Source organism: Megalops cyprinoides, chromosome 15 (genome assembly GCF_013368585.1).
Source record: "Megalops cyprinoides isolate fMegCyp1 chromosome 15, fMegCyp1.pri, whole genome shotgun sequence".
NCBI lineage: Eukaryota > Metazoa > Chordata > Actinopteri > Elopiformes > Megalopidae > Megalops > Megalops cyprinoides.
This window is the reverse complement of record NC_050597.1, coordinates 24,806,163-24,824,071: the sequence shown is the minus strand read 5'-3', so window position 1 is coordinate 24,824,071 and position 17,909 is coordinate 24,806,163. Positions and strand designations below refer to the sequence as shown.

The 17,909-nt window shown below is 46.1% G+C and overlaps 1 protein-coding gene across 11 annotated transcripts in view; it reads right to left on the bottom strand.

Annotated features, from left to right (window-relative positions):
* The window catches only part of ldb3a (LIM domain binding 3a), a 62,395-nt gene that overhangs the window by 4,674 nt on the left and 39,812 nt on the right, over positions 1 to 17,909 (bottom strand). For 4 of the 11 annotated variants that reach the window (XM_036546225.1, XM_036546224.1, XM_036546223.1 and 1 more), the window contains 3 exons: positions 16,252 to 16,418; positions 15,719 to 15,755; positions 6,314 to 6,505 (listed from right to left, as the gene is read on the bottom strand). The exons of 2 other annotated variants lie outside the window; for them this stretch is intronic. In XM_036546225.1, coding sequence (XP_036402118.1) covers positions 6,314 to 6,505; positions 15,719 to 15,755; positions 16,252 to 16,418 — 396 coding nt within the window. Of the gene's footprint in view, positions 1 to 9; positions 67 to 6,313; positions 6,506 to 14,114; positions 14,811 to 15,718; positions 15,756 to 16,251; positions 16,419 to 17,909 lie in introns of those variants that run through there. 5 more of the 11 variants (XM_036546229.1, XM_036546230.1, XM_036546227.1 and 2 more) reach the window with 4 other exon arrangements.

Genomic DNA, 17,909 nt, shown 5'->3' with positions numbered 1-17,909 from the left:
CATCTGTACCTGGAAATGGAGGTTTTGTACTGGGAGCTGTAACCAGAGGTAGCCTGCCTGTTGAAGCTACAATGCAACAGAGAGAAAGGTCGGTGGTTAATGACGGCGAGGCCTTGAAATACGCTTGGAGGGAAAGGGATGAACACACTACTACAGGCAGAAAAACCATATACAGCGTTCTCACTGATTTGTCACGATTGCTGACCATATTGTCACAGTCACGCCTATCAGGAAGGGTGATGTGGGAGACCTTCCAGATCCAGCCCTGGCCGGGCAGCTCTCCTCCAGTCCTGCCTCCACACCCAACAATATGCTCAGAATCTGCTCACGTGTTGGAATTTTTACTTCAAAAATTTAATCTCCTCAGTTAATATGCTGCAATGCAACATTCTGATTAGTGCATGTCTTTGCTTTGCTGCTACCGCTGTGGCCTCCACAGTGTACACAGCTCATACGTATTGCTAGTTGAATAATCAAGCTCCTCTTGATGATAGATGAAGCACTTTGCCTACAGAAGTCTTAGCAAGATGTGTCTGTATGGCATTTTGTATTTGTATTTTGTAAGGGTGTTGGCATCCAGACAGTTTCACGGTGCAGAGCTGTATCTTTTGCAGCCTGAGGCTGTGTTTTCTGTATATGGTTCTTCTGCAGCAGGGACTGTGAACGGTGCAGTGGGTCCACTCTACAGGGGCAGTGCTCTAATGTGCTCTGTGCTCAGCTGGGAGGCCTGTCTGTACTGCTGCCTCAGTGACCTCCCTCCCACATCTGGGTGACAAAATGAGTGAAAAGGGTTGTGACTGGAGGTCAGAGGGTACAGGGCATGTTATGGGGTGTTGGTACAGAACCCATTTACTGTCCCTACCCAGAGCATAAGCGTTACAGCAGCAACTGGTGGGGGTGGGGTAGGGGACTGCACATAGGAACAGGTGGTAGCAGTGGGGCATCTCACCCTGTCTGACTCAATCAAAACACACCCTGCCGAGACCAACCCCGCCTCTCTGTATTGTTGACGCAGAGCTTAACTTATGAGGCACTGCGATAACTTATGGGGCACTGCTTGAATGCCCCCAACTGGGCTGGTGTGGACACTGCAGCCTGAGACCCTGGAATAATACGACAGTAAGATAATTCATAATGCGTGTGCTTGTCCTGGTACAAACGCAACCGTATACACACACTCACACATTCCCAAAGTGGCACATTCTCAAAGTTTGTCAACATTTTTGTTTTGAACAGTTTTTCATCTCGACACACATTCATGGCAATTGGCAGGCCCTAAGGGGTCACCGGCTGACCCCGTTTGGCAGTACTAGGGTCACACAGGGGGCCAATGAACCGGGCAACTGAGAGACCGCTTCTCTTACACCACACACATGCAGTCAGTGGAAATACACTTCAACTCCCCCACCCCTAATTCCCTGCATTCTGTCACTTGGTATGGATGAGTGCTATAAGCCTACAATGATAAATAACAGGAAAATAACACGCAAATGAAAAACCATGGGTGTGATTGATTTGATTAACTGAAGCAGTAATGTCTTAAAAACAAAATCCAAATGCCACGACAGCTAAACGAAGAAATAAACAATAAAAAAAAATAGACATGAAAAATATATCTCTCTTCTTTATTATGACTTAGAATGTATGTATGTAATCCTCAAAGCTTTAGCACTGCCTAAAAAAACCTGGGTGAGGCATTAATGGCCTTGGTTAATGATGACTCCGTTGACTCGATGTATAATTACACAGTATGGCTGTGTGAAATGAACAATGAAAACAACATGTACAATGTCAATGTTGCGAACAAACATGACGTTTTGCAGTTGCAGAATGTCTCAACTTCAGCGAGACAGACAAAGCTAAAACAATTCAATTGCATCTTTTCACGTTTTTGAAATTCTTACTGAAGCATCTGGTTAACTTCCACCTCTTCGGGATGTTTGCGGATACATTTATCTTTACTTCTAAGCCAAGGAAGCAATCAGATTTTACAAATATGGAAAGAAACCAGCAATCACACACCCGAACCATCGCGGCAGCCATTAAAACAGGTGTCTGGTCTAAATGCATCTTCCCCAGCGTAGATAGGTACTCCTTGTGTAGGCACAATAAGCACACTGTACTGAACCTCCCCTGTATGGCTCCTGAAGTATCACGCCACAGTAAGTCAACCCCCCCCCCCCCACCCCGCACACACACGTCCCCTGGTCAGTATTAGTCATGCCCTGTCTGTGGACATGCAGGTCAGCAGTGACGTGCAGAGGGAGTGAGGGTGAGCGTGGGATAGAGGACCCAATACCGCTTTACTGCCATCCCACGGGCGGACGGCTGTGTCACACGTGTGCTGTCACTGAACTGCAATCCTTCACCTCCGAGGTGTGGAGGTTTTTCCTAAAAGACGCATTCCGCGGTGAGGCCGACGCTGCGGGCGGGGCGAGGACGGCAGACACGCGCAAGTGAGGTTTGGCATGCTGCGGCCGAGTGAGGCCTGTGAATCAGAATGACCCGCGCTTCCGATCAAATGTAGGCTGACCCAGCAAGGTGAGGTCGACTCAAACGTGAAGTTAAACATCTTGTTCACATCAGGTGGAGGTTGAGGACAGAACTCAGACTTATTAATACTGTGAGAACACATCGGTGGAGGGTGAAAAGTGCAATTAGTAGGAAAAAATGACAAACTCTCCAGTCCAGCTTAGACAGAAGTCACACACTACCAGAATTAGCACTGCCTAACCCCTGCAAGACTATCACAGCTCTCTGGCGCACCCTACAGGTGAAAGCATTGGCATAACAGTCCTTGCTGCTCTGTACTTTAGAGTGAACCAAAAACAATGCACCATTTGGAGCTTCAGCCACACATACTGCACAACACAGAAGACAGCTTCCTTCAAAAGCATTAGTGTGCTACCTGTTTTTAATCTGAGAGGCTGGATATTGACAGTCAGCAACATTACATAGCACCTTGGTGATAACACTAGGCTCATACCGTACATTAACAGCCAGGACAAGCCTCAAACTATGAAGTAGTACAGCAAATCCAACACACTGCTACGGATTTTTGACACATAATATCGGAGTAATGGAGATCCCAGGCCATAATGATGTAACCTTTTGCTAGGCTGTGTAGAGCAACACGTGATCATAGGATATCCTGTACTATCTCAGTATAGCATGAACCGGGTTCAATCAGTACAAATGCAGGAAAGACCTTTGGCAGACTGCTAGCACACACTGTTCTGGAGTTCATGGGTAGAGGTGTCCATTGCTTGGCCTGGAGAGCCACGGTCCAGAAGGTTTTAGAGGTACATCTTAGTCGATAGGTGATTGACACCTGGTGTAATGAGTGATTCAAGTTTCTCCAGTGGCTCCACTCTTCAAGTGGCTCCAATTAAGCAATTACAGCATGAACTACAATATTAACCAGTAACACATGGATGTCCAGCTGATACCACTGTCCAACACTAAAGTTATGGCACAAGGTTCTATGCCTTGTTTACAGGGCACTGCCAGCTTCCTTTCCTTCCTGGAACACAAGGTTACTGCAGTACACCCTCCAAACCTGTTACTTCTACCTTTTAACAACCACTCCATGCCCCTGTAGTCAGCGTAGAAGGGAACAAATTTGTTTGCAGTTCCTTCCGTGATTTGTTTGATTCCCCCTCTGCCTCCATGGTGCCCCCCCATCCACTATCCCAGCTTCCCCGGCGTCTCTGCACGCCACTGTGTCCGTCACACAGTCCGTCACTGCGTCAGTCTGTCCAGACGTGCTGTACCTCAGCTGCTTGGGCTTCCCCGAGGGCAGGGGGCGCACTCGTTTGGGCAGAGTTCTGGTGCGGAAGACGGGAGTGATTTTCAGGGCCTCCAGTGCCGAGGTGGGTGGCGGCCCTGGCTTACTAACATTGTTTCTTAACGAGAGTCAACAAGAGAGGCGTGAGAGATGGTTCAAGGCTCAGTCTCCTCCAGTCACTCTTCACCCACCCCTTCCCCTTACAGAAAAAAACCCCACACACCTTGACTTTCTATCAAAATCTACAGCCTACAATTGTGAAGCAATGTTGGTAAGCATATCATGACAGTTCCTGCTCTTCATGAAAAGAGTATGAAAAAGGGCTGCTAAGTGACTTCGTTACTGTGAATGTCCTTGTTTGCCTTGTTATGTTCAACATGTTTACGGATCCACCATTTTGGCTGATGAGGATACCCTTACATATGTCCAGGGTGCAGCAAATGCATATGCTGATTTTAAATATTTGTAGAAACTCTTATAGAAACTCTCCTCCACTGCCATTTTTCAACAAAGGCAACACATCACAAACTCATCAGCTACCTCTGTCACAATAAGGATCTCACACCAGTAGAATTCAGTCAGCTCCAAATGATCCCACCAACCTTCCAGTAACACCCCAACCCTGTCCCCCCAACCATGACTGGTCCCCTCTGGGCATCCAGTGTAGGGCCTGATAACCTCTAAGCAGGTCTATGAATGCTAGGGGGTGTGGCCTGGCCTTCTCTTGACCAATAGAGGGAGGGGGTGGGAGGGGGAAGCTTGAGTGACAGCTGTACCTAGACTGCGCAGAGAGAGCTGTAGAAATAGTGGAGGCGGCAAGTGACAGGTGACGGGGTCCCGCAGGGGCCGCGGGGGCCGCGGGAGCCACAGGGGCCGCCGGCTTTGGGGGCACAGGTTTGCTGCGGAGGACAGGGGAGAGTTAGGTCACCTGTGGGGGTATTTGGGGATTGAGCTAGGGGGTCTCAGACAGGGAGCAGGCCACAGACCCACCCCCCTTTACACCACGGATTGTTTGTCCCATCTGCGTTATAACATAGGAGGCCAAATGCAGTGATCATTAAACACTGCAACATAATTCAATGTACTGATTGGTCAATAATATGATTGGGAGCCTGCTAGACCAATAGATGGTCTGTGTGAGGCTTCTGAGCATGTGCAGATGGCAGCACAAGGGTGTATGGGATATGTAGCCCTGCTCCTTGACCTCCCCCAGCTCCTCTCAGAACAGAAGGCTGCTCTGCATCGCCCTCTGGTGGCCTGGAAGGAGAGAACTGCTGACATGATGAGCAGCACAGACAGGCAGCAGCACTGGATGCTGGAACTTTATGGGAGGCGGAGCTGCAGCAGGCTGGAGTTGACTCTGATTGGCTGTATACATTAAGGATCACATGGGGGGGAGGAAAAAAAGAGTATGATTGGTCCACATGAGCAAACAACGTTTAATGTACTTCACAACATTCAACTGGCTTTAAAACAGAAGCAGACTCAGATTGCTGCTGCATACATAACAGCTTATATGACTATCATGGGGCTTTATCTGCCCCTAAGCAGGAGATCCTTCAGCGCTTATATTTCTAAGCCTTTCAACTTTTGTACGTTCGTACCTTGCTTGAAGCCAGAACAGAAACTTTCAACCGCACAGGCAACCGTTACCGGTCACATGACTCAATCACAATTCCACAGCGCTGCACAAAACGGACGGTTACACAAATCCCACTGAGCTCAGACAACACCGATCACAGGTGCTGATGGCTGAATTCAAAGGACAATGACTGCAAAACAGGAAAGTTGTTTTGTTGGAGTACAGGGATGTATGCGTCCTCAAGGACCGCACGAGGAGCTGCGCTACTCTGGCTAAACTTTCCTATGAGGGCTGGCAGCTGCAGTGACAGCCATGCTAGCAGCGATAGACAAATCATTTTAGTGTTAACGATGGCAAATAACAATATTATCACACATGTATTATCATGAATGGTAAATGAGTAACATAAGTTAAAGGGTTAATTGAGTCAGTGTGGAAAGTCCTACCGCCACAGTTAGGCTCTCTGTTCTGACACAGGTTTCTGATAGTCCAGCTCTCTGTATTTGCAAGCGTTTCATAAGCGAATGTGTTTAGCTCTGTTTTGGTGCAAAAAGACCCGGATCTGTTTCCACCAAAATTTCTCCATGACAACTCACCTTTGAGGCTTGGTACATTCTCACATGTAGATGCTGTCAATCAACACCCACAACAACCCTACATTTGTCTTAATTGTATCTTAATTTGCTTATTTTTCACACCCCTTACAGGGGTGCTTGGTAAAATGGTGCAAAATTTCTCAATCAATTCAGCTTCAAAATCCTTATTAGATACTGACAAATGTGATACAGCATCTGGATAATGATACATGAAACTTATACAGCATTGGCAGACAGAAGACTCACACACATACAAACCAAAGTAACAATATAACAGTTATTTTTGGGACTTGGGGGCGCGGGGCCATTGATGTCCAACCAGCCCAAACCCAATTCACACAGCTTTACCTCTCTGGGGCGGGGGCTACAGGGTCAGGCACCGGAGTCTGGACAGCAGGAGGAGATGGCGGCGCCTGATTGGCTAGGGCCTGCGGCTCAGAGGCGGGTTGATTGGGCGAAGCAGCAGCAACAGCAGCAGCAGCAGCAGGCAGAGAAGCAGGTGTGGGGCTTGTGGAGACTGGAGCATGCTCAATAGGAGTACTGGATAAGAGGTTAGGTCGCAATGGAAAAGAGAAGTCAATATCTTGAAGCAAATATATATACATATCCAGCAGACACAGACAGTGTATATATATTTCAGAGAGTTAAAATGTCTGCAATGAGTCAGGCAAGACATTCCATTCACTCTCATGCAAACACAGAGCTTCAGTACTGCACAACCCAATGCAAGGATATCCATCAGGAACAGACCGGAGAGGGTAAAAGTGGGATTAGCGAAGATCATTGCTTCATGATCTTTTAATATCAAGGGATAAAACTCAGGGTGCAGCAAATGCATACACTGATTTTAAATCTTTATAGAAACCCTTATGTTGGGGGGGGGGGGGCAGAAAACCCAACACAATACTGATGCAACCTTACTCTGTAAGGGAAACCGAGACAGGGAGGCCAAGGATCTATCGATTAAGGGTGAGTTATGGGAGAGGTCTGGGAGACTCCGGGGGCCCTGTCGAGCATTTTTCCATTAATTGGAAACGGCAAGTCTCCAGCAGCTACTAAGGAATCGATTTTTCGCAAAGAGGCTATTTAATTGACTGCGTCCAGGCTGGAAGGCTCAATCAATCACGTCCTTGGACTGGGAGAGTGCAGAGAGGGAGCTCAGACTGGGTTCCAGGTTATTGGAGCTGAGGCATTCGTTTTATCTATCTGTTTTCTCTTAATCAAGTACATCGCTCGTTTATCAACCAAGTAATGAAACCTGAGAGAGGGAGCGAGCCCTGTGTAGCATAGCAGCTCTCAGCTTTCCAATCCTGCCGATGAAAGGGTTAAACACAGAATATACCAAGAACCAACAGAAACTGGCAGCCGTCAACATGGCCCAGGTGCCTTTGAAACGCGAAAACAAACACAAAAAAGTCTTCAAAGCTCTTGGTTCTTCTTCAAAATTCAGATCCTTGTAGTCACATTCACTCATTGGAGAGGGGCCACTTTCCTCTCGTTCTTCGGTTTCTTCTTTCGGAGAGGGGAGTGGAGTGGACCAGAGGAGGGGCCCAGGTAGAGAGAAAGAGGAGGGGACAGGCACCTAGCAGCAGCAGGCCTGGTGGACCAACTGTTTGACCCTCCCCACTAGCCAGGACCTCCACTCCTGAGCTGCTTTCTGACCACTGACTTGACTGCACTTGTGGTGGAATGATGGATCATGTTTCCAAAAGGGAGGGGTGGGTGCTGTGGGGGGTGCAATACTTTCCTTCGGGCCCTTTTATTTCAGCCTGCGACATCAGCCCCCCACCCCCCTACACCACCTCATGTGCAGACAGAGGCAGACAAAATGTCACTGTGGTACCAGGAGCAGAGCAGTCAGGGGATGGAGGTTGCTGGCTTGTCCCTTCATCACCTTCTGTGTCAAACCAGTGAGGTTAGCGTGTGCTCATGCACGTGTGGAGTTGTGTGCCACGTGGCAGGGGAGTTGGGAGACCAGGCACCTTAAGTACAGCTGACAGCGGACAGAGAGAAGACAGACTCCGAGGCTGAGGACAAGGACACAAGAGAAACACGGTCGCACAAAGCACAGAGTCTTGTAATCACCCACTACGCAGCATCCTAAATCAACCGCCAGAGGAGGACACAGCTTCTTGTGATGTACTTAACGGCAATCATTTTAAACTTTTCATCTGGTGCACGTTACTAAGGCAGCTACGAACGACCTGCACTGTCTGGTACATCTACACCATGTTTCCCACTGCATGTAGATGCTGAAACTGTGCACCTAGTGTAGCAGAGACAGCCAGCTGAGCATAACTGGGGACAGCTTGTACCCTACTTGAAAACACACTTAAACACAGATCACAGAGACACACAGAAGGATTTCTGAGTACAAGCGAGGTTGTCCCACAAAACTCAATCCATCATAACCAAGACTGAAATTCTAAGCGACTTTGTTTTTCAAAAGAATTGCAATTGCAAAGCACAAAGCCAACATTTTGACTGTGGCTGGTAACAATATGAAATGTACATCCTGGTGCATACAAATTGATGTACTGTACCCTTATGAGATGTGAATATTGGTCGAGAAATGTTTCATTTACATATTAAATATTAAATATATTACAAAATTACTACCTATAAAACAGCTACTATTTTGTGCTTTGAAAGCCAACCTCTCGTAGCTCAGGTCAAGAAGAAAACAAAGGAGAGGAAAGAAAGAGAGATAGAGTGAGACATGAGAGAGGAAAGGGAAGGGGAGAAAGATGTTAAGGAGTATACCTCACAAACATGCTTTTAATTTCATAGCTGTACTACCCTTTTCAACAAACTGTACCTACATACTTGGTTTGTAGGTCTAGAAACACATAAGTAGAAGCCATTTCTCTCTTTCTCAGCCACTGCAACAGGGAAAGTTTATTGAGATATCATCCCAGGGTCAGAGAAGGGCAGAGTGGAGCAAGGAACCGAGGGAAGGGAAAATACAAGGTGCATGACAAGGCTTTAGATGAAACCTGCATCACCCCCTGCTGGCAATGTCTGCTTGGCACGTTCATCCACATAGGGAAATTGTCCTCTCCCAGGGGTTAGTGTAGCATGGTGTGCAAGAAACCTGGCACCTCTCGCAACTGTTCACCAGAATTTTCTGTACACTCCTTAAAAGCCAGGCTGACAAATACTGACACAGAGTGTGGAAGGAGGTGTGGGGGAGGGGTGTACAGACCAAGGGAGGTTAGAGTCCAAAGCATGCAAATGTGATAACCAACAAACAAGCAGGGGAGAGGGGAGAGGGGAGGCAAGGAGCACTTCACGTTGGGAATTAGAGGCGACTTTGGGGGGCGGGTGACTGGTGGCTAACGCTAATGCTGGGAATTGGTGTTGAGTTTTTGGATGCGCCGGGATGCACCGTGGCCCAAAAAAAGCACTGGCTGTGCATGGAGCCGGACTCATGTTTGCATGGACAGCTCTGTGCAGGAAACAAAGGCTAGCTAGGCACAGCTCATGAAATCACTCATCACCATCTGACTTAGCGCATGCAGCAGAGATTCCATTCTGAACTTAACTTCTTAGCAGAAAAAAAGCATCGGAAATATGTTCTCAATCCATTGGTTCAAGCCATAAGCTTTATTAGGGGTATGGCTTGATGGGAGGGAGGGGCATGAGTTGTCAGGCAGGTTAATGGAAGTTAAATGAGATATGAAAGTGAAGGACAGCATTGAAGAGCAGGGGGAGAGGAGGCAAATGTGGGACTCAGAAGGAAAGAAAGGGTACACATGGAGCGACCAGGGAGAAGACACACGCAGACATGCACACACATCAGAACACAGAGCTGAGCCCGCCCTACACCAGGAGCTTCTGCCAATCAGCCAATCACAGTCAGAGGACACACTGCACTGAGGGGCAGTGTGTCACTGTTGTAACAGCAACTCACAGGTCACAACAGATACACTGCTTCCCACTACATAGATTCTGCACCATGCCATCCCAGTGAATGTCGCACAGGCCTGTACTAAACTTAAGAATGTTATATTCATACACCAGCCCTTCTTGCCATTACTTTAATTAGCATTACTTTGTCCTCCCACAGTTTATATTCTGTTTTGCCTTATAGTGCTTTACATGACGTTACACATTACATTAATGTAAAGGTGATCTGGCCTCTGATCTAGCCAAACCTGCCCTCAAAATCACGGACATGTGGTAAAATCCCTCAGAAAAAACTCTGGGCTGCACTTTAACAGGCCTACAGAAACCGCACATACCACACTCTGATGCACTGGGACAGCCAAGTGCCTAGCTCTGAAATCACACAGTCCTCCGACACAGAAGCCACACATAAAAACCAGCACTAACTCCAACACATCTTTAACACTCCCCCAGGCTCCAGCGAAGAGCACAGCAAAAGCCATGAAATGTACTCAAACTTATTTATAATCGGCGCAGAGAAGGCAAAGCAGTCTCCCTGTATCGTTCGGTTTGCTGAGCACAAGATTCCCTTTTTGGAAATAAAAAGCCACAGATGGCCAGGTCGCACCCTTGCCCCGCTCACTGTCAGAGACTTGAGGCCCAGTCTCATCTCAACTGCTGCTCAGGATGGATCAGGAAGAGGTGGCAACTACTGAGTGGCTATGGAGTGATCTGTGGAGACGTGGTGGTAAGACAGCTGTGGTTTTTTTGGGTTGTTTATTTTATTGTTTTATTTTTTTTGGTGTGCCCGGTCTATAATGGGAGGGGAAGTAGAAGAGGAAGAGGAAGAAGACGAAGAAGAAAAGAAGAAGAAAAACAGATGGAGGAATGGATCTGAAGCCTGGAATGAAGGCGTCTGTGTGTGGGAGGAGGGAGGGGTCTGGGTTAAGAGGAGAGATGAATGGAGAGAGGGAGAGGGGGGTGAACTATACATACAAACAAGCACATACACTCTCTTCCCAGCATGCAATGCATGCAGGCCTTGGGGTGGAGGGGTGGTTGGGATGGGGTCTCTTGCAAAGTAGAACTAGGGTAAGGGAGTGGGGGGTAGTGAGGAGGGCAGGGGGGGTATAAAGCAGAGAGAAGAGGGCTGTTAGCAGTGGTATCCAACCGAAAAATGCCATTAATCCATACAAATCAGCCCACAGCAGGCCTAACACAATTTCCCTATGTGAAAAAAACAGACAAGCAGAATTACCTTTCAGGTCTTTGGAAACAGCTTCGCAGACTCTCACTACTCACAGATTGGTTCATTTGTGTATGTTATCTCTCTCTCTCAGTGTGAGTATGGAGTAATGGCCACATATTTCTTCCTTTATCCTTGTCTTCCACATGTGTTCCTCTGCTCTCTGCCGTCAGGGACCTCCATTCTGGCTTACTAACACAGGGCTCCACTGGTGGGAAACCCTCTCCATCTATACTGTGCATTATATGTTATAACTTTATGTATTATTAAAGTCTGCTTTATATGTTATATTAGCAATGTTTTTGACCTACTCTGACATATACATATTCAAATGCGTAATATCACCAAATCTAAATTATGTATGAATATTAAATTTACATTACATTATATTATGGATGCTATTGAAATTTCATGTTAGAATTGAGAATGAAATAATTACGTGAATTAGACAAACTGTTATTTGATCTAGTTGTACTAAGCTTGCTTGATTATGTTGTTGATTCAGCTACACGTATATGACTAGCATGGAAATGAGGTTATGGATGGAAGGCGCAAAGCTGGAATTGTTAAAAAAAATTCAGCAGTGCTGTTACACCAAGTAAATAATGCAATGGAAGACCACTCAGCACCTGCACTTCCTCTAGGGGGAGCACCCTCACAAACCTTTCATATAGTTTATTATTTTTTCAGTTATTCTCTGAAGCTACTGTACAACAGATGTCTTTTCTGGAGCGGTTCAGTGACCTCCGTCTGAGACTAGCTTCACCAGGGGTGAAACAGCCATGAAAGCTTTTCCACCTGAGTCCAACACTCAGGGCGTCTCTGCTTCTTACAATGACGAAACCTGATTTCTATTCGCCCCAAAAATTCACATGAACTTTCTCACAGCCTTTGAAGCTGTCAAACACCCATTAAAATGTGTAGTGTTGCTTATGACACAATTGCTCATTGTTCCAAGGACAATGCGCTCCTTCAGCCAAGGCAACACTGCTGGTCTCCATCTGAAACTCTTGTCCCAGCGACTTACTGCAGTTTCTTTAGCGCAAACAGTGCCGCATAAGGATGAGCTCGTCCTCCGCTAACCTGCTCCATCTCTCATCTGGCTGATGTTTAGCAAGCCCTACCTCTACCCTAGACCACAAAGACCTCATTCAAGCCCCTTGCTCCGCCAAAAAAAAAAGAATGAAAGGTGTGTGTGGAGTAGATCAAAGTCCTGCACTGAGAACGTTTACCCAACACTGTCCTAGCAACATTCCACACAGATTCCACTCCTTGGTGCGTGTAATGGTGTTGAGTGGAAAGCTACGTGCGCCCATGACAGTCGCACATTGGTCACAGGCTCCAAACAACTGCTTTTGCACACAAAATAAGACTGATGAACAAAAGTAAAACATCAGTAAACCTCTGAATGTTATTTAGGGACAAAAATAACTGTCTTTCAAGGATCAACTACAGCTCCCTAAATTGTATGTGTGTGTGTGTGTGTGTAGGGGGGGGGGGGGGGGGGCAGGGGATAACTAGTGTAATAGGAGCCCCAAACTGGCATTAAAAAGCATGGGCCAGGCAGAATTTTTTTCCTGGACTGAAATGTTTATTGGGCCTGGTCAAAAGTTCTCATCTACACCGACTCTAAAGCTGGGCCTGGTTCCACCTGCCAAAGACAGGGTTAAAATACAATCCTTCCCAGGCAACCTGTGAGAATATCGATGGCGAGATGAGTTTCCAGACTGTGAGAGGAAACTAGGTCAGGTTTTAGGTGTCTGAACTCAAGCTGGTGTGTCGGGATTTGAATGTGCAGAAGACCACAGACTCACGGGTGTAAATTTAGGGGGGGACAGGGGGACATGTCCCCCTCAGCGTTGAGAGAATGTAATTAACTACATACCTACTGTAAAGCAACATTATGTGAATGGTAAGAGCAGTGCTCCCCAAAACATGTTCAGAAGAAAGAGAAGACACTGTCTTCTTTTGTCTGCCCACCCTTTAAGATGGCTCTTTTGGGTGCCATGTTACAGTTAAGAAAGTGTTTCAAACAAAACATGCCAGCTTCCAGTTAAAACAGAAGTTTCTGATCTGTACTGCAAATAACCCAGTCCCTCACTCAAAGGGCAAATAAAAAGCATCTGGCATTATGTTTTAAAACTGTTAAGAGCCTTGTTTTGGAGGGAACTAAAGATGACACACTGCTCTTAGTCAGGCAGGTGAAGCAAAACAGAAAGTCTAATAATAAGCGATCGCAGCTGCAGTCCTGTTCTCAGGAACAGGCCATCTGTTGCAGGCCGAGCTTTTCTTTAAATCTTTCTAAAGATGAGTGTGTCGGGGAGCTGGGGTGCTGGTTTCCCTAATTAATGCCGGCACAGTCCAGCTAAACCGTGGCACTTCTCCCTCTTGGCGGAAAAGGCCATTATTGATTCTCTAATTCCTTACTCTCTCTGGGCTAAAAAAGCTTTACTCTCTCCACAAATTCCTTTCTGAGAAGCAACCGGGCTTGTGCAATTTCCTGTAGTCTGAGGCTCTATGCAATAATCCACGAATGAAATAATCAAAAAAAAAAAAACACACAGGTATTCTGTCACACCCCACTTTTATCAGTCAGCCATTCATCTTTATGTGGCTGCCAGCATTTGAAGGATCACATCTGCCCAACCAGACACTACAGGAGGACCTAGTGTTATCTGAGAATATATTTTTGGGAATATTTAGTTATTACAATGTCTTATGAATTCATTGGTCTGCCAATTGTAAACCATTTCCCAAAATCTCACATTCCCTGGCAAGGTGATATTGAATTGATCTGATCAATTTTCCCCTCAGGTCTCCAAGAAAGGAGATAGCCGGTGTTGTTATCAGCATCACCCTCAGGTCTGCCCATTGTTTAGACATAAAGAGATGCAATGTCTTTTAATTTACCAGCCATGGGGTCTACCCAATTCCCCTTGGTCTGATGAGCTCAAGCGTTTAATGCAAAGATTGATCCTATCATCTCAGACCCCATGCCAATGTCAGGGGGCCTGCTGTGCATTAATTTGGGGTTTGTTCATATTCAATTTGCTCTCCTATGGCCTTTTCACCATGAAATGCTGTTGAGGCCCAGAATGCTTCTCCATGAAAAAGGGCAGCCATTTTGAAAAGGCACCCAGCTGCCACTTTCTTGCAGACCTGAGTCGTTCACTTCGAGGTGCATTCTGACAGCAAATAAAGGAAAAAGCTGACAAGTCTCTCTTTTTGTTCGGTTGGTTTAAAGTGGTATTGTTTTTATTCACAGTTAAAATAATTATATTTAAGTGTACTATTTAACAGGTAAATACAACCTTTTGTACAGTAACAGTGACTTTTGATTTAGGCTCAGCAGAGAAAGGAAAAAAAAACAAAAAAATGAAAAGAACTGTGCACTTAATTGCAGTGGCGAAGGGATATGTGTCCTGAGACGTACGCATGGCACATATTAGTGAACGGCAAGCGCTCAAAGAAACTTTCCATGTCTCAAACTCATGTGCTATTCTACCACTCTAACTCACATTCCAGTCACTAAATACTCCTCTTTTACACCTTACTCCTACACCTGCTCTGCCTCTCAGACTGCTCGGGTCTGACAGCCTGTCGCTTGAGAGCGGCTATTCCTGTATGTTAAGGATTTGTGCCGACAGGCCGTGGTGCCAGTTTTTCAATTTAGCAAAACGTGGGCCTTTAGCTTCTGTTTCAAACCTTTCCCTGTGGCATGAAGAAAGAGAGAAAGGAAAGGGAAGGAAAGAGAGAGAAAAAGACAAGAGAAAGAGGGGAAAGAAAGCGGGTTAGGGACTGTGGCCTCCACTCCCCTGCCAGAGATCAGTGGGGTTTGGCATGTGTCATGGGCGCTTTGGTGTCTCTCGAGGGGGACGACTTCAAATGCCTCAGTGGCAGCCTTAACAAACGCCACACCAACTGGTGTCTGTACATTTTGGAGCCTTATGAAGTATGTTCCGCTTGTATGCCATACTGTGAAGGCAAAAGTAACATTAAGGCAGCATGAAAATATAAGCACATATCAGAAAGGAACATGATACTCCTCTGTCATCCATAATAAACCTCTTGTGGGAATGCAGCATTAGGTGGTCATTCCATTAATGGGATGACTTACGGTTATTATGATAAACTCTGTGGTTATTGAGTTTGTATTCTCTCTGTGTGTTAGTGAGCAGTGTGTGGTGTCAGCGCACTGAGTATGATGTCAGTGACTGGTCCGTGGTCATCAGTCCTCAGTGATGGGGAGATAAGGGGCAGGTGGGAGGAGGCCTGATTTGACTAACTGCCGACAGAGGTCTGCGGCCAGCTTGTTAGGGCTGTCGCCAAGGACACTGGGTCTATGTGAGAGGCTCCAAAGCACCCCGACACCTCCTTTCACCCCTCACTCCAATTCTACGGCACAGGAATCACATTCCAACCCTTCAATTTGAGCACAGATGGTGTGGAGCTGAGACCTACAGGCAGGGGGCGCTGAGGTACCTCGACGGTCCTTCCAGAGCTTCCCTCACCTGCAGCTTCAGCTATTTAAAAGCAGTAAATCTGCTTGGTTCTCAGCCTGGTGTGCTGACAGATTGTATGTCCCTCAAAGGCCACCGTAGCTGCTGCTAGCTGCCTACCTTGATCTCCTCAGAGCTTCCTCATCTGGGTCTTGCACTAAAGGAAGGAGGAAAAAGAAAAAGCCATCAGCAAATGGGGGTACTTACTTTTTTCAGAATTATTCATAGTTCAACTCATTTTAACAGCCTTTCTAAGGTAATGTTTAAAAAGGACTTGAAATTCAATACTGTGATATAAATTCAGAATAAGAAACAGTTGCATTCTATGTATTCGTCCTAAACAGTGTCTATCTTTTAGACTTTTGGCATTTATTTTTTTGTAACACTTTACCTGAAGGGGGCCTTATGTATCTTATAACACTTCATTAAATGTATCCTAACTGTTATTGTTAAGCATACAAAATAAATGGTAAATATCATAATCCAGTTTATAACATGTGGTTTTCAGAGAACATATAACAACAACAACATATATGTGTTGTTATGTCACCAGTGTCAGTGGCTTATTGTTGTATATTTCACAATGTTTGGGAACAAGTGATAAGGGTTATGGCCGCTGTTTAGACCTATACAGTGCAGGGATGGGTACTCACGGTACTCGGTGCCCGTGACGTGGGCGAGGATGCGGAAGGATTTGGACTGCAGCTGGGCAGCGCGGCGGGCCCACTCAGAGAGCTCCTGGTCCTTCTCATCCGTCTTGATCACAGCCTGATAGACTGGGGAGGCACTGTCTACGAGAGGATCTTTAACTGGGAGAGTACTGCAACCACAGAGAGAGTCGCATGGCGTCAGTGGGCCCCCTCCACCGTGTTCTGGGGCGGACTGTGGGAGGAGCCACAGCTGCACTGCCCCCTTCCTGCCCCTGTTCCCCCCCCAGTGCTGCCATCTCTCCACCTCCTGGGGCTATGGCTCTGGAATATTCCATTGCTTTCTCTCTCGATAGTTTTCCATCCTTAGTTTACGACGTTTGTCATCAGTCAGTTAAGCTAATGGATTTTTTTGCAAACACTGAAATGAGCTGAGTCAGGGCTGGAGTAATCAAACTGTCTGTGTCAGCCTGTGTCTGTGACAGCCTACTCATTAGCATTAGAGTTTTACCTTCTAGAAAGTGAAAGGAACAACAACTAAGTAGCTAACTTGTGTGACCTGGCAGTGCATTATTTCTTATCTTTAATTCCTAAGAGAAGTCCCACAATATAAATATGATTTCAGGGTATGAAAACCATTCATCCTGAATACACATTTAAAAAATGACGTATTCCTGACTGTCCAAAATACAACCACCAGACATTTCAGTGAATGGCTCATAAAAGGTGGGACTCAACACTCAAGAACAGGACAGTTCAGACTGAAATACCCATGCATTCTTTAAGTAATTGCTATCTTTCCATCTAAGGAAGCAGAAGGAACTCCAAAATGGCAGGACTAAGGAATTCTACCATTTCTAAACGTAGCATTCTGGCTTGAACACTTGAATACTTGAATGGTTATTTGCATGAAACAATTTTAAGGCAGAAGGACCAAGAGAGTGATCCTCATACAGGTATCATCCTCCAAATGAGTATCCACACAAGCTACGATCAAAACGTGGCTAAGCAGTTCTCTGTTATACTGATTGTAAGTACACAAGCTTGTTTGTGAAGCACTACCCCTGCACTTGACAGTGCATATCTTGACAGTGTTGTACATTTCATCACAAGCCACACAAACATTTCTTTAACAGGAAGGTGACGGATCTCAGAACATTTCTGGAACATTTCTATCCACAAATGAACTAGTATTGGTTCTTGGTATATCTTGCAGCACTGGACTGGTCAGCAATATGCCCTACATGTATTGGGCACTGTGGCATCTGGCTTGTAGATAAGGAACTGCACAGTAGTCTAGTATTTCAATTTGGCTGCGATGCCATGTATGAATGTATGCTCCAGTTTCATCTCCCAGGCCTCTCCTCTGACATGTCCTGAGCTCAACTGTTCAGATAGTCCATACGTCTTGGTTGAAGTTTACCACACTGGTATAAGAAGCCTTTGCCGCTAAGTCTTTGCCTTATTGCAAATGTAGTCCTTACTGCTCGTGGTAATGAATCAGACAGCACAAATGGTAACAATGGTGCTTCAGAGCAGTGATGCCTTATTCACAACCTGCATGAAATGCCTTTCAATGTAAAGGCTCCATGGAATGAATACAGGGAAACCTTAAGCACTGATAAGGCTCTTTTCAGATGCTGAAAAGGCCCTCAGTGAGCGCT